Below are 22,033 nucleotides of genomic sequence, written 5' to 3'. Positions count from 1 at the left end.
GCCAAACGAAAATATCCTGGGAGAACCGGAAGTACAGAAGAATCACTGGGACACACAGGTGCCTATAGTCACCAAAATTTGTAAAACTCATATCCCAAAGTTTATCAAGACTTTGTGCAGAAGGGGAAAGGGTAAAACGCACATCTTAAGTTATTCAGGTACAATCTTGCTTCCCAACACGGAAGGAGCACCTAAGCCCGGAGGGCACAGCCCACTGGGCGCTGAACCCAGTTCTGCTGAGAAACACACAGGTGCACAGCTCATCTGTCTGTGACTATTTCCGTGACCGGCAAGCACAGTTGGGGGACCAGATTCCACAGATAATCCATCAAATATGTTACAAATTGCATAGTTTTAGGCTACTACAAAAATTTTCTTAAACTGAGTTTGGTTTTTGGAGATAATTAAATCCTATAAAAACAAAATACACCTTTGCAGCCTTTTCATATGCACCTCTTCTATACTGACAGCCCTCCTCTCTCTACCACCTCACACTGACACCTTTTGTACTGGACGTGTTACTTAGAATACAATGGCAAATGAATAAACAAAAAGTTTTAAAAATATACCATATGAGAACAAAACCTAGATGAGCTTAATTCAAGTCATTTTACCATAAATACAGAATTCTTTAGTAAGTCCAATTATAATGCCTTTAGAATTCCCATGCATTCCTTCATTTTTAAAGCTCTAGTCATCATGTACTCAAATAAAACCATCCTTCTTGCCACAACTGGTAAAGATTAACAATACTGTCAACCAATAACTAATCCTAGAAGAGCTTTGTATTCTTGACAGAGTCAAATAAGATAAGCTTAATAATTCTTTTCCTCAATACATAAGACTACAATTTAACAGGATATGGTTTTATAAGTAAGATTCATAAGCAATAACACTTTTCCTTTGTGACAAACCATTTAGATTTGGTTACCAGAAAGTAGACAGGACAAAAAGCCTGACCTAGGAAACTGACTAAAAGGGGCAATAATAATGCAGCTACACATGTGGACATTGCCTTTGTACCTACAACACAGCTCTCCGTGATGCATGAAAAAAACCGTAACAATTGAGAAGAGGTGCTAGAGAACCACTATATATCAGACTACTTAAGATGATCATAGGTCAACACAAATTACTTTATCTTCTCAAAGTCAACACACAATGCTGGTAAAACTCGAATAAGAATTCATATTACAAGGATTTTGCATGACACGTGGAGTTGCTATTTCTGAAACCATCTATTGGCTAAAAGTAAGCTTTATACTAGCCATCTTTGTCACGCTGCCCTGAACCACCATTATCTTCAGTGGGCTTTTACTACTAAGTCAACTTTGCAGCCTACCTGAAAGAGCCTTTCATCTTCTGGGCAAACAATAAGGGAATGATGAGGAAAGCAGTTAGGAAATGCAGCAGATGAGAAAAGCTGCCAAGAACTCTGCCATATGCACAATGCTTCTCCGATACTTACGGCGCCTTTGCAGTAGAGTCGAAGTTGTCCTGAAGGAGTTCGAACAATTACAGACATTCTTTTTCTGTCACTGGGAGAGTGAAAAAAAAAAGTTAGCACTGGTCTGTTTTCAGGATGCATGTCCTACGGCTGAACACCAATCGAAACAAAAGGTGATCTGGTCTCCTAAAAATGGCCAAGCTCTATCTTTCCCTAGCCTTTTCCTCAAAGTAGGACCTGACTGTATCTCCTACTGTTTTTATTTACATCTTCTGAATATAATCCTGTTTCTTTCCCTGCCATGAAAATGAACTAGCACCACTATTTACAGGAGGAAAAACAGAAAAGGGAATTCCAGCACTAACAGTGCAGAAAGTAGTCTGACTGCTGACTCTACACGCTAAGCTCTCAAGTAAACCTGCCCAGTAGGTAGCAAAGTGGGAGACTCGGTATAGACTCACTTAACTTGAAAGCTCCTCCCTGGGTCATTTTTTAACTGCAGTAGAAAGAAATCACAAATCCACAGAACACTCCCAATTCAGCACCAAGGAACTCTCTCTCCTCCCACCACAACTTCCTCACACATCTTTCCTCCTATCCAATCCTCACCCACCAAGCCCTCAGTGAGTCTCCACTGCCTATGAATTCTTCTTCCTGTTCTCCATCCACCTGCGCAACCTCACCTCATCTCCCACAAAACCTCCCACGCACCACCATCAGGCTTCGAGCATACATGGGACTCATCATTTTCCTCTTTTGCACTTTCTGATCCTCCTTTGCCTACATTTTTTTATCCCCTTGAAGCACACTCCAACTACAGAGGGCCCTAGACCACCCATGTCTATGGCCTTTCAGTGTAGCTATTTCCAATGGACTGTAAGTCCTAAGAGTTAGAGAGAGTCTTCAGCTCTGGATATATTCCCACATCCTAACCCATAGCGCTCTAGCTGACCTGGATTTGCACTTTCTCTCAACTATCTCATAGGTGGGCACGCCTCACAGTTCTTGAAACCCATGTTTCAGTTTTTCAATGTGTAAAGCAACTACTTCAAGGGAGTATTATCAAGATTAAGTGGCACTGGGAAACACATGAATCCATGAAAAAGAGACAGAATCATCACTATAACCACAAATAATCTTTCTGTTCTTTCTTATTCTCCCATATATATATATATACACACACACTATATGTATATTAATTAATTATTAAAATGTGTGTGTATATATACACTATAACTATATATATAACTATATATAGTATATATATACACATATATAACTATATATAGTATATATATACACATATATATACTATATATAGTATATATATACACTATATATAGTATATATATACACTGTGTATATATATACACTATATATAGTATATATATACACTGTGTATATATATACACTATATATATTCTACATATATATACTCACATACTATATATATATACACTATATATATACACTATATATTATATATATATAGTGTGTATATATATAGTTATAGTGTGTGTGTATATATATACACACACACACACATTTTAATAATCCTTATGTCTCTATTCATATTCACTTGTTTTTCTCTAACTCCCTTTACTCCTCCTCCTTGTCTGTCTAATAACTCTGGTCCCAGTCAATGCAGTTACAGGGCACTGCACAGTTTCCAACAAAAGATGGGGCACCAAATGGTCTGGAGAGATGCCTAGCACATCGCTCACCTCCACCGCAGGGACACTGTGACCACTTCCTACATGAGCCACCACCATCATCAGCCATCCCTCCTCCCCTCCCCATTGTTCCAAGTCCAAGCCTTCGATCCTAAAACTAAAGACTAAGGCTGGAAAGTATTTCCTACACAAAGATTTTAAAAAAAACTAATCTTTATTAAAAATAGCTTACAAAGCAGACAGAGCAAACAATTTGTGAATCATTTAACAAAGATTATTTAAAAATCCACCTAATTTTAATAACAGGTAAAGATGCTTTTGAGATAGCAACAGAACCTTGCTTTAGCACTGACAATTCCACGTTAAAAAGAGGCAAAGAAACAAAATTTGAGATATGTTTCCTTATAATAAATTATGAATGTCCTATGCGTACAAAATGTCCAACAAATATTCCTGGGTCTTACTTTTTAAAATTGTACTGGGGGAGTCCAGGAAAACTGCCCTACGTGGACCCAGTCTCGAATGGGATGGACTGATCTCATCTGTCATCATTTGTCAGTTTCTCAGATCTCCAGAGGAGTGCTCCTATGGAGCAAGAGGAATGACCTCATGGGACTTGGGAAATGCCAATGAAAATAATGCCCTCATCACATGCTCCAAACTATTCAGACATGTCTGCAGCTGCTGATGCAAGAACATCAGGCTCTGGAAATCTAAGGAAAAAGGAGGACATAGAACTAGAGCATTTCTCTTGAATAAAACAAAGAAAAATAATCTACTTCACTTTCTTTAATGACAGTCACAAATTTCAAGGAGAAGAGAGTTTATGGAGATACATTTATTATATTTAATACTTAAGAACCATATTGAATCATAGCATACAGTCATGTACACACTCTGATGAAGTTGGTAAATAAATACAAGTATTTTATTTCAAATGTACGAAGAGAAACATACCTAGAAAATTCCAGGACATTAAGGATTCCGAATGTTTGTTCCTGTCCCATCTAAAGGAAGAAAAATAGGCTCTTACCTGAGGTGCAAAGTATTAAAATCTCAGAGGAATTGTATCCCAAGCATAAACAGACCTATGCCCGCTCTCTCTTCCCACCTTCTAACCCCTTGCAACATGTACTGTCTTCTCACAAGTCTGGTGGGGTAAGAGCTCCCTCTTTTGGTAGAAGCCTCTCATGTTTCTTTGGTGCTAATGGCTGTCCTAACAGTTGACTGGTGTAGCCACTTCCAAGAGATGGAGATAAAGGACACCAGTTGCACAGGTTTGTCAAAAACCTTGGGCCCAGTTATGCTTCTGAATTCAGGATTTTACAAATTTTATAAATATATACACATATTCTAGACTATCTACCATAATGTCCCCAGCAGGGTCTGGGGTAACACGCTATTACACAACACATCCACTTTCTACAGCAAAATGTATGCGTATCACAAGTGGGATTCATAAAGATCATAAACAGTCTCACGTTGGTTCTGATTAGTTTTTGCTGCCAAATAACTATTCACCAAACTTAGGAAAAATCTTTTGGAATTCAAAGGCATTTGGGTTTTGAATTTGCAGGTAAGAGATGGTGAATCTGTACCTGGTCTCAGGAGCAATCAATCAAATGCTCTTTTTCTTTGCATTCTTTTAAATTAGAATGTCATAAGTCAAGTTTTTTCCCCATCTAAAAATTCCTGATGGTGTGTATGATGTTTTGAAATTTTTAATCTACTCTTTCCATTCCCCAATACTTCACAGTGGAAAGAACGTGGCCTTTGGCATTGAATATATGTGAGTTTGAATCCAGTTTCTGTCTTTAAGTCTGTGACTTTCTTATGCATAGCAAAAGCACTCATCTCTTAGGGCTGAGAGAAGTAATCAATGAAGTAATACATTCAAATTACCAAATATATGATGGAACCATCATCTTCACACCCACAACTCCCCACTCTTTCTCTTTGCATCCTATAAAACAACTAATGATCCACTTCAGCCAGCCTTCATCAATCTTTATTCACCTCTCTGGATCCATGAGTTCCGAGTTTCCTTTCTCCTCAACCTGTCCTGACTTTCTATCATATCCCCATTCAAAAGACACCCAGTGCTACTACCACTGCCCAGCACCAGGGCTGTCACTCCAGGAGCCACCTCCTCTCTGCACCACAGTCATATCAACCACACCACATGCAGCGCATGGATGTAGCTGTTATGATTATTGGTGAGGACTCTTCACGTAAATATGTAGGAATTTGAGATTTTTTTCCTGACTTGGTAATGATGCAGTAGGTTTTTTCTTTTCTAATTTGAGAGTTGGTGGTTTGATGAATGGTAGAATAGGATTCTTTTTATTATTGTTATTTAAGAGTCCTAATTAATCAGGTAGTCTTTTGTGACCCCCAGAAATATGACCTTAAAACTTTAATGAGGTAACAAAGAGGTGTCAATCCAGCACATAATACACCAATAAGCTCTCTAGATTCCTTATCTATCTGGCATTGTGAGTGAAGTAGAAGCTCCTGTTCTCTTCTTTCTCCCACCTATGATGTAAGCCCCCCACCCCCAACCTCCATTTTTGCAATACAGAGACATGCGGCAGCACCCACACAACTGAAAATCCTACAGTTAAGATTAAAAGTCTCCTCAAACTGAAGGAGGGGAAAGGCCTCATTTTTAAAACACTTCTGTAAGGGAATTCTGTAGTCAATCAGTACTTCATTCCACTTTTAATGTTGGTACATTTCCCTAAGCTAAATTCCCTCCATTGACTAAAATAAGCCTGGTAAAAGTAAACATGATCTCATCTCTGCACTCCATAAGAAACTAAAGATGCCAATAAATGGGCACTTTGTATAAGATATGATATTTTATAGGTTTTATAAATAACTAAAAGAAAAAACTTACTACAGTACTGCCAAGTCAGTTATTATACCATTTGGAAGTGAATTTCAAATGCATTAAAGGTCTGTGGATTTGAGGATGCATCCACAAACCCAAAAACTATAATCCCTGAGTCTGTCCCAAATGGAGGAATAGGGAAAGGCAAGATATGGCAGGGACTAGCCTCAGACCCTCATCATCAATCTAGACAATAATAAAACAGCTCTTCTAACTGGTCATCATGAAAAACACCAGTGCCTCACCAGTCGTAACCATCATTTTCTCCTGTTGCCCATTCGAAGGGTCCATATTTGATCTTCTTCTTGATACAGTTATTTTCCTATCACTAAATTTCTCCCTTTGGCCTGTAAGTAGGGAAACTCAGAAGAAAATCAGAAAATGTATAAACCCCTTGACTTCAGTTGCAGTGGGGGATCCCTCATGTGGATAAAAGAGATCAAAGCCAGGCACGGTGGCTCAGGCCTATAATCTCAGCACTTTGGGAGGCCAAGGTGGGTAGATCACTTGGGGTCAGGAGTTCGAGACCAGCCTGGCCAACATGGCAAAACCCAGTCTCTATTAAAAATACCAAAATTAGTCAGGTTTGGGGGTGGGCACCTGTAATCCCAGCTATTTGAGAGGCCAAGGAAGGAGAATTGCCTGAACTTAGGAGGCAGAGGTTGCACTGAGCCAAGATTGCACCACTGCACTCCAGCCTGGACAACAGAGTGAGACTCCATATAAACACCACCAACAAAAATCTTAAGCTCTGACTCCTCTCCCAGCTGAAGAGACTGAAGCCCATGGACTGTGAGGCTCCACTCATTAAGAACTCTTAGGCTCTGAGGCTACGAAGAGATGCAGAACCTGCCCTAAAGACAAGTGGGTCACTAAGTTATCTTCCCAATTATTATAGAACAAAAAGTAGATTTGTGAAGTTCTTTGCTACAAAAGATTTCACATCAGTGTATGAAAGATACGTGGAAAAGCATCTTTAAGGGAGAAAAAGTATTGCAATGCAAAACACCTCAAACACGCTAATATAATTATGTTAACTCCAGTTTTTCACAGGTCTAATTTTTCACCAAAAGAGACATTTAGCTATTATATTTACAACAGGCATGCCATTTCACATGCACAATCTGCACAAGGGTAGGTGATCTGAAACGTGAACACGTGTGTTACTCACCGCTTCTATGATGACTGAGAATGGTGTTCTGGCTGTGAAGACAAAGCCCAGCTTTTTAGCTCCTTTCACCAAAGCAGCTTCATCTGTCAATTGGGAGTTGGTGAAACATTGATATGTCACTGGTAATGACAGAATTCTGTTTACTGTCACTTTTCAAATTAACAAAACCCACTCTACTAAAGGAGGCCTGGTGTTATCTGCACAGTAGTAAGGACTCAGGGTGGAGAAGCTCTTCCTACCACCAGGGTTCTGAAATGAGCACAGCTGTTAGAGGGGGGGACTTGGATCCATGCTAATTCACCAGGGCAAGAATGATTTATATTCCTGTTATTCTTGCTTGGGATCCGGTTCTCTCCAATTAGCCTAAGTAATAGTCCCATGACTCCCACCAAATGTCTCCTCTGAGCAAGGCAGTGTTTTAATTGTACTGTGGGATTCCCAAAACCCAGGAAGTAGGTAAAGAGCACCCCCATGCAGCTTCCCCAGCAGGTGGAAAATCTATGAGATGTGGGAGATGAGGAAGAAACCAACTCCATTCTTTCTTCCGAGTTCTGTCAAGCCCAATCATCTCTGCTGGGAAATGTAACATGACCAGGGTCCTTCCTTTGCTGTTAAAGGGTTATGAAAGTCAGGAGTGCCCATCCTGGGCTCTCTACAGCTTTAACACCTGTAGTCACAGCCTGGCCACAGTGTGAGGCCAGCAGCAGACAGCTGGATCTGTGGGGCAGGCTACACCGCAGCATCTCCAAGAATAACTGCAACACCCAGGTCTCCTGAAAAGGGGCCAGCAGGATGCATCCAGCCAGAGCCCTCACCTGGGGAGGAGGCCTGGTAGATGATGTTATCTCCATCCTTCTCAGGAACAACTGTGTGGCACACGGCCAGAAGGGTGAGGAACTCCTGAATGCAGGGGGCTGTGGGCTGCAAACGTGAGGCGGGATTACTGTCAGTTACAACACCTTCAACAGGCACCAGGGCTCACACAAACAGATCCCCACCTAATATTCAGTCATCCTACTGCCCCATGCTGGATAGAATAGAGGTAGTTAATATGGACTTCAGATCCCCCTCCTAGCACTCTGGTCTGGGGTCCCCAAGCTGATTCTCCCATGCTCTCCTCCCTGGGCTTCTCCTGGAATGCAGCTCCTGCATGTTTGCTCAAGAGATGGGGAGAGCAAAGAGGAAAGAGCCTGTACCTCCTCACACCCTGCCGTCCCACGTGCTTGCCCTTGCCCACGTGCTTCCACCTCCCCACGTGCTCCCACCTCCCCTGTGATTCTGCTTCACTCACGCTCTGCTGCCTCACTCCTGCAAGATCCCCTGGAAGCATGTGTTCCACTCCCTTGACTGCTGTACCCCAGGCCCCACAAACAAAAGGTGCTCCATCTCCAGTGCCTCATCCTCTCCCACATCTGCTCTATACAGTGTCTACTCCTTAAGTTTGTAATCTCTCAACATCCGTAAAGCAGGGCATCTCTCACCCATTACTATTAAACAGCAACAAAAACCAGAATTGCCATGGATATGTATTTAATAAAATTCTTTTATTCTCTTTGGGGAAAAAAAAAGTATAATTTTAATTGGGATTAGAGCACATATATAACTAGTGGGAAAATAATGCTGTCTTCCATCTAAGAAAACAATGTGTCTTCCTATGTATTAAAAGCTTCTAAATATTCTAAATATACCACCTGGAATATGTCTATTAATTATTTTATTTGCTCGAAAAAATATTCCAGTGTCCACTGTACATGAAGTACTTTGTGAGTCATTTTATCTATTGCCTTTTATATTATGAATGGAATCTTACTTCCATTACATTTTACAGTAGTTTCTTGTTGAGATGTAAGTAAAAACATTGATTTTTGTAAGTTAATATCCAATTGTTATTGAGCTTCTACTCGTTCTCTGAATTCCAGTTGACTATCTTAGGTTTTCAAGGTAGACAATTATATCATCCACAAATGAGAAGTTTTCCCTTTTCCTCCCAATATATAAACTTTCAGTTTTCACCTGTCTGTATGAGCTAACATTTCCAGAATTACGTTCAAGGCAGGGGTGATAACCAAGCTTCCTTATTTTATTATTTTAATGTCAGTATCTCTAATGTATCCCTTTTAAATAGGCAACTGGCTATAAAATTGAGATAGATTTATATCTTCATGTGAAGGAAGCAGCAATGTGCTTCCTCTTTTTATGGAGTTCTTGTTTTTTTAGTCATAAATGGATGATGATTCCATAAGAATATTTTTAGTTTCTTCTCTGTCTTGTGAATGTGACTTTAGAGAAATTTTATGGAAGCAAATCACAACAATTCACATGGCTACTTCTTATCATGAAAAGAATGCACATTAAACTATAGTTCAGTGAAGTTGTGAGCTTAAGGAATTTACACATTCCCCAAGTCCTACATTGCAAAAATGGTCAGAAATTTTCTCCAAAAGCACTTTCTGTAAGAATTTAGCTTCAATTCAAGATTGCCTTCTCCTATACCTGAGAACTATCCAATCCTGAACATAACCTTGTCCCATAATGAAACAACATAAAAAGGGTCTAAGATTTTACAAATAAATAAACCTAATAGTGAAATATTTTCTAAGAGTTATAAAGAATTGCACACACAAATTGAGCTTTCTACCTTGAATGGTAAGCCAGACAAAATTCATGAAGATTTTCTTTTAATCCTAAAATAAAATTAACCTATCATTGGTTTTCTTCCTTTTGCATTCTATAATAAATTAGGGAGAAGAGACAAAATTAATCAGAAGCCTATAGATGTTTGTATTCGTGTGTGTGTGTGTGTGTGTGTGTATCTTCTTAGAAGTTAAAAGTTTTTATTGTGGTAAACTATACTTGTAATATTTATCATTTAACCATTTGTAAGTATAAAATTCAGTGGCATTTTAAATACATTCGACAATTCTACACAGCCATCACCACTATCTATATGCAAAACTTCATCTTCCCCAGCATTAACTCTGTACCCATTAAACAATAATTCACCATTCTCTCTTCTCTCTACTCCCAGTAATCTCTATTCTGTTTTCTGTGTCTATGAGTTTGTCTATTGTATCTACCTCATATAAACAGAATCATATAATATTTTTCCTTCAGTTAATAGCTTTTAATATGTACAAAATGCCACATATGTAGAAATGAATATTTTCTATTTATTTGGTGAATTTAAAATAGCAGAAAATGATACATGTCTAAAATTGTTTTGCAAGCCAAATTGCAGCCACAAATTATCCAAATCATATATATATATATATGTATGTGTGTATATATATATATATATATATATATATATATGATTTCTTCTTTAAGATTCAAGCTCAAAAATCTTAGGCATAATGATTCAAAAGAAAGTTAATCTTCTTCCTTGTTGAACCTTTGGAAATGTATTCCACACACTGGTTAGCAATGTAAGCAGGGGAGTGCATGAATTGTCCTCTGAAATTCATGAAAATCAACCTGTCCTCACAGGTTGATTCTCTAAGAGCCAAATTCCATCTTGGCTATCAGCCCACCCAAAGCTTAACACAGTCCTAAAGGACCCAGAAAATCTGAAATGATGACATAGGAAAAAACAAAATTCTGTAGCAAATGGAAGTATTCCCTCGGGAGGAAAGTAAGTTTTCTTGAGCCAGATGCTTTAATTTTAGTCAACAGTTCCAAGACAATTTAGATGAGAATGTGGGGCATGTGCAGTTGCAAATCCTCAAATGCTTCTTTCCTCTCCCCAAACATTTTGGCAAAATGAACAAGTAATCTAATAGGCCCTGTGTTTAAACTGCTTAAAAACATAGAATGGGTACATGTAATTCAATCCCACATCTCCTCAAAGAAAAATATTGGAGCCTATTCTGTGGTCTTCATTATTATAGTGGAGCTAGATGTTAAATGTCAAAGAGTTTAATTAACACAGGAGCTAAGATGAAGACTACCTCAGAAGGCCTCAAGGATCAAAGAAAACTTAAAAATGGTATACATAGACTAGGGGGCTTTTACTAAAAATTAGGAAATAAATTCCCATATCAATCAATCAATTCCTTATTATGCTTGTACTGAAACTGTGAGCATCCAGATTAAAATTCCAAAGTCCCTATGTTTGGATCGTCATCATAATGTCCCCATGACAGCACTTCCTTTTCACAGAGGTTGCAGCTGTCCCTACTCTCAATGCCTTTCTCATTAAACGAAAAGTCAATTTAGTTCAGGAGGGTAGACAATGGGAGAGGTATTAGCTGTGCTCAGATCTTCATTCAAACATCAATAGAGACAGACTCAAGAAGAGTGTGGGATGGACAGTCAAAACCCCAAAACTTCACAGGGACTCAAAACACCAGTCCAGGGCCAGCTTTGGATGGAACACCTGTAAGAGTCAGAAATTAACTGAGCCAAGCATTGAAATCTTTCAGACACTCTGATCCCAGCAGCACGTAGGGGATCCCCAGAGGAGCTCTTCTCCAAGTAAGAATTTGCCCCAGGCCACTGAGATTCTATGCCATCCCACCTTTATGTCAGTGCAAATACCATTCTGTGTGGGTGGCCACACTGCTCACATGTTATGGTAGCCATGACAGTCACCAAAGAGAATGGGATTCCTCTCTGTCTACACAAACCAAAATCGCTTCCTTAGGGAGTTGCACCTTACCTATCCTGCAAAAGCGTACTATGGCTCCTAAGAACTTTACATATCTGCTTCCCCAGTGAACAGGTATCCCTTGGGTAATTTTTATTCATCTCTTCCCCTATTACCGTGAGCAAGGTATTTTATATAAATTATGTTTGCTGTAAACTGTTTGCAAAATGAGTGGATAAATAAATGAGTCTCTGATGTAAATGGGGATCCAATAGTTTGCTGCTATTCCTAGCCCAATACTGGAATTCTGTGATGTTCCATACACTGTGCTCATCTTATTTCCTCTGCTACTTTCTCCTTATTGATCTAGGAAAGCAAACTCATGAAACTGAACCCAGAGCAGTCTCCAGGGCTCCAATGTCAACCCTGCCACTTTCTCCTTTTCCAGTCACCATCCCAACTTGAACAGATATATTCAGCTGCCCACCTTTGTGGTTACCCTCGACCTGAATACTATTTGAAAACACTTGTTTCCTCTTGAGTACTCAAAGTACGCTTGTTTCTTTGACATCTTTGATTAAAACAACCTTCCTGCAGAGATGATTCTTTAGAAGCACCACTCTTCTGCTTGGAGAACCTTTAGCCTAGAAGCTGGATCTACCTCTAAGATCGGAATCCAAGAAAGGACTTCTGAGCTGTCTGTGACTGAAACAAAACATAGACTCCAGCAGCATCTTCTGTGGGCTTGGACCACTTGACCAGCCTCACCAAGAACTGAGTCGGAATAGCAGCATCACAGCCCATGGGTGTGGGAAACTTAGACACCCACATTTCAGAACGTGGGTGCCTATTTGCTAGCAGCAAATAGGCACTAATTGCAAAAGAGAAAAGCAGAATTTCCTCACGAAAACTTAGAAAAAGTTTTAAACATATCTGTCTCTTAAAAATTTCGGAAATTTGGAAAGATAAAGTTTTTATTTTGCTCATGTTTACCTAATTTTAAATCCAGAAATTCTTTTCAGAAACAAATTTAATCACATCATATCTAATTTATACTGACTTAACTAGCTGTGAAATGCTTTGATCACTGAATAATTTTCTAAGTTGGCATTTTTCAGAGTAACCTCTAAAATAACAGTGAACTCTTCTAGACGTTGTCTTAGGCAAGGATTTCATGACCAAGAACCCAAAAGCAAATGCAGTAAAAACAAAGACAAACAGCTGGGACCTAATTAAGCTAAAGAGCTTTTGCACGGCAAAAGGAACAGTTAGCAGAGTAAACAGATAATTCACAGAGTGAGAGAAAGATCTTCACAATCTATACATCTGACAAAGGATGAATATCCAGAAACTACAACGAACTCAAATCAGTAAGAAAAAAACAATCCCATCAAAACATGGGCTAAGAACATGAATAGATAATTCTTAAAAGAAGATATACAAATGGTCAACAAATGTTTGAAAAAAGCTCAACATCACTAATGATCAGGAAAATGCAAATCAAAACCACAATGTGATACCACCTTACTCCTGCAAGAATGGCAGTAATCAAAAAATCAAAAAACAGTAGATGTAGACACGGATGTGGTGATCAGGAAACACTTCTACACTGCTGGTGGGAATATAAACTAGAACAGCCACTATGGAAAACAGTGTGGAGATTCCTTAAAGAACTAAAAGTAGAACTACCATTTGATCCAGCAATCCCACTACTGGGATCTACCCAGAGGAAAAAATACTTGCCCACACATGTTCATAGCAGTATAATTCACAACTGCGAATTGTGAAACCAACCCAAACGACCATCAAAAAGGAGTGAATTAATAGTATTTGCAGTGACCTGGATGAGATTGGAGACTATTACTCTTAGTGAGGTAACTCAGGAATGAAAACACCAAACATTGTATGATCTCACTGATATGTGGGCGCTAAGCTATGAGGACACAAAGACGTAAGAATCATACAATGGACTTTGGGGACTTGGCAGGAAGAGTGGGAGATAGGCAAAAATTAAAAGACTATAAACGTGGTGCAGTGTGTACTGCTCAGTTGATGAGTCCACCAAAATCTCACAAACCACCACTAAAGAACACACTCATGTAACCAAATACCACCTGTACCCCAATAACTTAAGGAAAAATAAATAAATAACAGCGAATTGATGCGATTCTGCAGTTAATGCTGATTTGAAGTGGTGTGATATCACAGTTAAAAATTTAACAGACTGAGGTTTAAAGCTCATTTCATATTTATGTGCTGGGTAACTAGCGGCCAATTTAATCTTTTATTTAACTTCCTTGTCACCTCCCAGATGTGACTCAAATTTTGACTAAAATGTTGAAGGAAATAGATGTTAATTGCCTGGCACATAGTAGAATGCAATAAATGCTACCTGTTATTAGACATATCTTACTTTTGTTTCCTAAAGTATCCTAGTCAAAGGATACGCAATTACACTTGACCTCTTAGATTCACAACTGTGACAAAACAGCACTGCAGAAATCTTACAAAGCAACAGAAATTTGAACTGTTACAGAATTTTGTGGTAAGACTTGCCTTAACCTTGGTGTGCTACTTTAAAAAAAAAAGTCACCATGTATTTAAATACACTAATTCATGCCCAGGGTTCACCACAAAGCATTTGTCTAAGATCACTTCTCAGAAGGACTCACACTATCAAATCAAGACTTTTCCCAGGCTTTAAAACTGCAACTTGCAAAATACTACACATATATATAAAAGAAAGGTGCACCGTATCTATTTGCTGTCTTCAAAGTAAAACAGAGCACTTACATGGCGATCCTCAATGTTCTTCAACAGCCTGGGGTCATCAAAGTCACAGGAATCGCTACAGGGAGGAGGCATCCGGCTACAAGAGAGAACAGAGAAGATCTATTCAATTCAAGAGTGTCTGTTAAGTTAACCCAAACCTAGAAAGAATCTGCCCTCCGGAAGAACCATATTTAAAGTCCTACAGAGATTCACACTAAACTTTTAAAGACTTGGAATTCTGTACTATTATTTCAAACCTCAAAACAATAATCCTGGAGTTTACTATAAATGAAATATTTTATGAGTTATTATTAAGAACAACAGTTACAAAGAACAATAGTTACAAGGAGAAGAAACAGAAGCCAGGGATCAATACTATAACTGTCATTTCAATTTGTCCCTGCATCACTTCTACCAGAGAAAACTTCCAAGAGTGTCTGCTCAAAGCAAGTAAAACAAAAGGAAGTATTGCACTGTATACATGCAATCATTTATGGCCAGAGCTCATACGTAGGAGAGGGAAGACGACAAATAAATTACAAGAAAGGAAACTACATGACGGCTGTGAGCCATCACACTGAAGAAAATGTGATGGATCAACTGTATATTCATTTATCTCCACTCCCTCCTGAAACTTTTTTTTTTTTTGAGACGAAGTTTAGCTCTTGTTGCCCAAGCTGGAATGCAGTGGCACCATCTCAGCTCACCGTAACCTACGCCTCCCAGGTTCAAGCAATTCTCCTGCTTCAGCCTCCCAAGTAGCTGGGATTACAGGTACGTGCCACCACACCCGGCTAATTTTGTATTTTTATTAGAGATGGGGTTTTGAAGTGGAAATTTTGCCCAGAATTTTGTCAGCAAGTTGTTTGTAACCATCCATATTTGGAGACTGTCCCTATTTTTGTTACTAACGGCCTCTTTCTGCTTCTGTACATCAGCTTATTGCTTACTAACTGGAAAACCTTAAGAGAAACTGCCACGTTGTCTAAAACCTGCTGCATTGTCTAAAGTCCTGAGTTACTTCCCTTGCCCCTTTACCTATAAAAACTGTACTTTTCTTCGCTGGGGTCCAGACTTTTGGATGCAAACCCTTCCAGGCCTGCCAGCATAATAATGTATGTTCCTCCGATCCCCTGAGTGCTGCTTGGGTTTCTTGTCAGGTTAAGATTTTTCAGAACAGTTTCATCACGTTAGTGAGGCTGGTCTTGAACTCCTGACCTCAGGTGATCCACCCACCTCTGCCTCCCAAAGTGCTGGGATTACAAGCATCAGCCACCGTGCCCAGCCCCTTCCTGAAACTTCAACATTGTCAAGACAAAGACAATGAAAGAAGACATGACAGCAGAGTATATGCCAGTCTTAACTCTAAATAGATATCAGAGTGTAGTACAGCACAGAAAACAGCAATCAACAGCTCACAAAGGGGAGCACCTAAAATGCAAGCTGATGCCCTCAATGGGGCACTGGGGAGGTGGAGCAAATGGCAGCACAAGCACCCGTGAGGTAAGGGAAGGAGGAAGACGGCACAGGCTCCACGTCCACTTGAGGAACACTCAGCTTTCAAGAATCCTCCTGCATCCCATGCAGCCAGACTACTGAATCTTCCATAGCCAGAGAAAAAAAATGCTTATCTTTTACAGAAATTAAACCAGAGTAGTCCTGAGCCCAGGGACACTGGGCACACAGGCACACATGTGAGTAGGCTAGGACATCCTCCCAAAGCAGGGTTTTAAGTGAAATTCTATATATGCTGAAAGGTACAATCACTGGCCGACTGTCTCCATGCAGCTTCCAAAACAGTTGCCACCAAATTTATAGCCCTTGGCAGGAAACTAGAAAGTTCTTTTTATGAAAAGAAAGCTGACCAGCTGACAAGAAGACCCACAGACATCCAGGGATCCCTTAATATATTAGTGAGTCCTGGCAGATCATTCTCCCGGAAGGTAATCAGTCATCAATCGCAGTGTCTCCACTCCACACACAGCCCTAACAATCAGGTTTCTTATATATAAGCTTTAAAACACGTGCAGACAGACAGCATCACTACTTATAAGAGAAACAGAAATCAAAACTACAATAAGGTACCACTTCATACCCATTAGGATGGCTACTATAAAACAAACAAAACCTGAAAAATCACAAGTGTTGGCCAGGACATGGAGAAAGTGAAATCCTTGTGCATCACTGGCAGGAATGTCAAATGGTCGTGCTGTTATGGAAAATAGCATGGTTTTTCCTCAAAAAGTCAAACACAGAATTACCATACGACCCAGTAATTCCATATTTAGACATAAACCCCCAAAAATGGAAAGCAGGGACTGAAACAGATACTTGTATGTCTGTGTTCACAGCAGCGTTATTCACAGTAGCCGAAAGGTGGAAGCAACACAAATGCCCATGAACAGATGATGGCATAAACAAAGCATGGCATATACATGCAATCCAATATTACTCAGCCTTCCAAAGAGAGGAGATTCTGACACATTCTACAATATGGATGAAGCCTGAAGACATGCTAAGGGAAATAAACCAAACACAAAAACACAAACAGTGTACAATTTCACTTGCATGAGGTACCTAGAACAGGCAAAATCATAGAGACAGAAAATACATTGGTGGTACTAGGGTTTGCAGGCAAGCGGCAATGATGAATTTTTGTTTAATAGATAGGGTTTCAGATGAAAAAGTTCTACAAATGAATGATGCTGATGGCTGCAAAACATGAATATACTCAGTGCAACTGAATTGTACATTTAAAAGAGTCAAATGATAAATATTATGTTACATATATTTTATACAAAAGGAAATAATAAAAATATATGAGCACATAGCTAACGATCACCAGGCCTTTGAAGAAAGGTTATGGAAAATAAATGAAAACACCATGGGTAGGTGGTAGGGAGGATGGGAGAGGAGAGCAGAGAAAACACAGAAAGCAAAAGCAAGATTAGGGGAATACTTTAGAAAACTCAAAGTGAGATCATACGAAAAACTCATGACGAAGGATAGAAGATCAAGATGAAAAAAATACAAGAAAATAAAACAAAAAAATTACGGAAAATGAGAGCAAAAAATAACAAAATTGGAGGATCAACCCAAGAGGTTCAATATAGCTTGAGGCCACGAGTTTGAGACCAGCCTGGGCAACACAGTGAAATTGCATCTCTACAGAAAAAAAAAAAAAATTACAAAATTAGTCAGGCATGGTGGTGCATGCCTGTAGTTTTAATTACTCAGGAGGCTGAGGCAGGAGAATCACCTGAATCCAGGAGTTTGAGACTACAGTGAGCTATGACTGTACCACTGCAGTCCAGCCTGGGCAATAGAAATGTAATAAGTGTAAATAAATAAATAAAAATTATTCCAAAGGCTTTTCCACTACAGTGTCAAGAAGTGCTAGAATCTACTTACCAGAAGTCATCTGAGGATGGCTCTCTTGTCAATTCTGGGAAGTGACTGTCAGAGAAAGGGAAAACAGAGTGGTCACAAAACTGCGATCAAAAGACAGACATTCTGATCAAAACATGAGTAAATGTATAATTCTTTGATTAGATATACAAACTTACAGATTCTCTGGGACTTCTTACCAAGTTAATATTTTCAGAAATAAACCACATTTTAACTCTTTAGAGTTTAATTTGGGATCCATTTAGTTATAAACACATTCCATAGTAACTACATATCTAAATCCACTGTAAAGGATTCAGATTTTTTTGTTTTGAAAGGATAAAGAGCCTTTCAAAACATCAGAAAGTCAAGATATTTGACTAAGTTGCTAAAAAATAAACTTATTTTCTTGAAAGAATACAAGTAAATGTTCAGTGAGTGATAAACACACTGACCCATAGGTTACTCCGGCAATGCTGCACTTCTTAAAGTTCATGATATTGCATGTAAGCGTTCCAGTCTTGTCAGAAAAGAGATATTTCACCTAAATCAAAGAATAGAAGAAATATACATCAAGAAGTATTAAGATGCAAAGATCAATAAATGAAGTCTTTCCGTCTACACTTTTCAAAACCTGTATGAAACGGGTAGATTTCCTTAAAGCAAGCTAATTAGTAATAAAAAATATATTAATACTTTAATATTTAGACCACTTACAAACCTTCTTCCACAACTAATGATATAGTCAAAGTATACCAGAATATGCAGAGGAAGCTGCAGTCAGAGCTCTGACTGAATGATGTACTACTGAATGTTACGCACCATCATTCTACACATATCATTTGAGAAATTATGTCATGAATTAGCGAGGGAGAGAAATTAACAGAATTGCCTCCAGAGGAACCTCCAGTTTCCCAGTGGCCTTCCAAAGAGGAGACAGAACTTGCTGAGTGCTAGATATCTTCAAGAAATCCCATATAACTGGTCTAGGGAAGCAGGATTTTACTGTTGTATAGAAGAGGTACTGATTACATAAATTGCTTACTCGGTAATTTTTCTTAATGATACAATATAAACAAATGCACTGAGAAGTTTTTTGAAAACCATCAAAGGGAGTTCAAGTTATTAAAGCTCCTAAAGAAGTCAAATACTACATCTAAATATAATATTAGTACCCTAGGGGTAATTAATACTTTAAACAATTTTTACATGCAGTAAGTCTTAGAGGTATGGAAAATTTAGTAGAATCTGCCTTTTAGTAAACAGGGATTCTTTCTGTCTTTATATGTGTGTGTGTGTATATTTGTGTGTGTATACATACACACACACACACGTATATATAGTTTTATATAGATATACATATATATATATATTTTATACTTTAAGTTCTGGGGTACATGTGCAGAACGTGCAGGTTTGTTACATAGGTATACATGTGCCATAGTGGTTTGCTGCACCCATCAACTCATCATTTACATTAGGTATTTCTCCCAATGCTATCCCTCCCCCAGACCCACAACCCCCAACAGGCTCTGGTGTGTGATGTTCCCCTTCCTGTGTCTATGTATTCTCATTGTTCAACTCCCACTTATAAGTGAGAACATGCAGTGTTTGATTTGCTGTTCTTGTGTTAGTTTGCTGAGAATGATGGTTTCCAGCTTCATCCATGTCCTTGCAAAAAACATGAACTCATTCTTTTTTATGGCTGCATAGTATTCCATGGTGTATATGTGCCACGTTTTATTTATCCAGTCTAGCATTGATGGGCATTAGGGTTGATTCCAAGTCTTTGCTATTGTGAACAGTGCTACAGTAAACATACATGTGCATATGTCTTTATAACAGAATGATTTATAATCCTTTGGGTATATACCCAGTAATGGGATTGCTGGGTCAAATGGTATTTCTTTCTAGTTCTAGATCCCTGAAGAATCACCACACTGTCTTCCACAACGGTTGAACTAATTTATACTCCCACCAACGGTGTAAAAGCATTCCTATTTCTCCACATCCTCTCCAGCATCTGTTGTTTCCTGACTTTTTAATGATTGCCATTCTAACTGGCATGAGATGGTATCTCATTGTGGTTTTGATATGCATTCCTCTAATGACCAGTGAAGATGAGCATTTTTTTCATATGTTTCTTGGCTGCATAAATATCTTCTTTTGAGAAGTGTCTGTTCATATCCTTCGCCCACTTTTTGATGGGGTTGTTTTTTTCTTGTAAATTTGTTTAAGTTCTTTGTAGATTCTGGATATTAGCCCTTTGTCAAATGGATAGATTGAAAAAATTTTCTTCCACTCTGTAGGCTGCCTGTTCACTCTGATGACAGTTTCTTTTGCTGTGCAGAAGCTCTTTAGTTTAATTAGATCCCATTTGTCTGCTTTGGCTTTTGTGGCCATTGCTCTTGGTGTTTTAGTCATGAAGTCTTTGCCCATGCCTATGTCCTGAATGGTTTTACCTAGGTTTTCTTCTAGAGTTTTTACAGTTTTAGGTTTTATATGTAAGTCTTTAATCTGTCTTGAGTTAATTTTTGTATAAGGTGTAAGGAAGGGATCCAGTTTCAGCTTTCTGCATATGGCTAGCCAGTTTTCCCAACATCATTTATTAAATATGGAATCCTTCCCCATTGCTTTGCCTCAAAAAAAATTAAAAATGAACATTTTATGACACGGGCTTATTAAGATTAGCTAATTCTAACTTATCCTTAAAGTTCCAACTCAAAACCTCTTCCCCATGCAAACTTTCCCCATATCTTCAGTTAAGATGAGTTATTGAAGCATCCATGGGTACCTCTTGAACACTTTCAATCCTTGAATTATTCAGGTCCAGTTCAGTGACACCTGCAAAAAAATATATACTGCACACTGTGCTAAACTAACAGAGGCAACCAAAGACCTTCTATAGGGCACACCCACTCCCTCACACTCTCCACAGAGAAATAGATACTACATCACTCATAACCCCTATTTTACTGCATTTATGTTTGGAAAGACTGTTACAGGAACACAGAAGACAGATTAGCCAAGCCCGGAAAACTGGAGAAGAGTTCAAAGAGGAGGCAAATTTAGCCTGGTATGTGCCAAGAACTCACTGATTCTTACAGGAGAAGGATTTTACCAGACAGATAAGGGAACTGACAAGGCCATTCTAGAATAAGAGAACATAAACAAAAACAACAGCAAATGAGGACTGAAAGCCCAAGGTCCAAGGCCTGCTTTAGGTGCTGTACCCAGCCCTATGTGACCAGAGCCCCAAAGGCGGTGGGAGGATTTGTGCTCTGTGCCAAGGACAGTCTCTGTAATAACAATCCATCCTGTTGTACTAAGAATTTAAGAGCACTTATATGAATATAAACAATTTAAGGAAAGATAAAGACAAAAATTAACTCTAAGTAGGTCTGGAAAATTATATCAAAGAAACAGAATCACCTGCTTTTTTTGTCTACAAAGTTCTGTTTTAGTCTACAAACTTGAGCCTCAGTTTTCTGGCAATAAATTCAAAAATGATACACAAACCATCACAGAATTCACTTTATCCCTGAGGAAAGAAAAACGAAGAAAGCATAAGGGAGTTTTTCTAACCCTCAGATGAATGAGCTACGTTATCTGCATTTTCACAGAGGGGTGCTGAGGAGCCAGGGAGATGAAATATGGTATCGTTCCTACACTGGGCAGGAAAGCTTGGGAAAGCCAGATCTCGACAGACAACCCAAAGTCCCCAGTCTGACACCGAATAACCAGGCCTCCTTCAATAAGTTACTCCTTTCCTTCTTTATAAAATGAAGGTACAACACCCTCCCCTTAGGGTTCCTGGTGGGTTTAAATAGGCTATATAAAATAAAATAAAAATCTTTAATGGTAATGCATCAAAAAAGGTTAGTCCTCAAAAATCAACAAGTAGGACCTAATTAAACTAAACAGCTTCTTCACAACAAAAGAAACTACCAACCGAGTAAACAGACAACCTACAGAATGGGAGAAAATAATTTGCAAACTATACATCTGACAAAGATATAATATCCAGAATATATAAGCAACTTAAACAACTGAACAAGCAAAAACCAAACAGCTCTATTAAAAAAAAAGGAGCAAAAGACATGAA

The 22,033-nt window shown here is 38.8% G+C and overlaps 1 protein-coding gene across 4 annotated transcripts in view; it reads right to left on the bottom strand.

Moving 5' to 3' along the window:
- Positions 1–22,033, bottom strand: part of ATP8A2 (ATPase phospholipid transporting 8A2) — a 670,261-nt gene that overhangs the window by 473,990 nt on the left and 174,238 nt on the right. For all 4 annotated transcript variants that reach the window (XM_021677381.2, XM_064373518.1, XM_021677384.2 and 1 more), the window contains exons 14-20: positions 18,384–18,472; positions 17,953–17,997; positions 14,563–14,638; positions 8,000–8,105; positions 7,185–7,267; positions 4,078–4,127; positions 1,469–1,538 (exon numbers count right to left, since the gene is read on the bottom strand). In XM_021677381.2, the coding sequence (XP_021533056.1) occupies positions 1,469–1,538; positions 4,078–4,127; positions 7,185–7,267; positions 8,000–8,105; positions 14,563–14,638; positions 17,953–17,997; positions 18,384–18,472 (519 nt within the window). The remainder of the gene's footprint in view (positions 1–1,468; positions 1,539–4,077; positions 4,128–7,184; positions 7,268–7,999; positions 8,106–14,562; positions 14,639–17,952; positions 17,998–18,383; positions 18,473–22,033) is intronic.

Source organism: Aotus nancymaae, unplaced genomic scaffold (genome assembly GCF_030222135.1).
Source record: "Aotus nancymaae isolate 86718 unplaced genomic scaffold, 86718_ANA_hifiasm-v0.15.2.pri h1tg000009l, whole genome shotgun sequence".
Taxonomy (NCBI): Eukaryota; Metazoa; Chordata; class Mammalia; order Primates; family Aotidae; genus Aotus; species Aotus nancymaae.
Note: the sequence above shows the minus strand (reverse complement) of the source record. Positions and strands in the feature narration are given on the sequence as shown.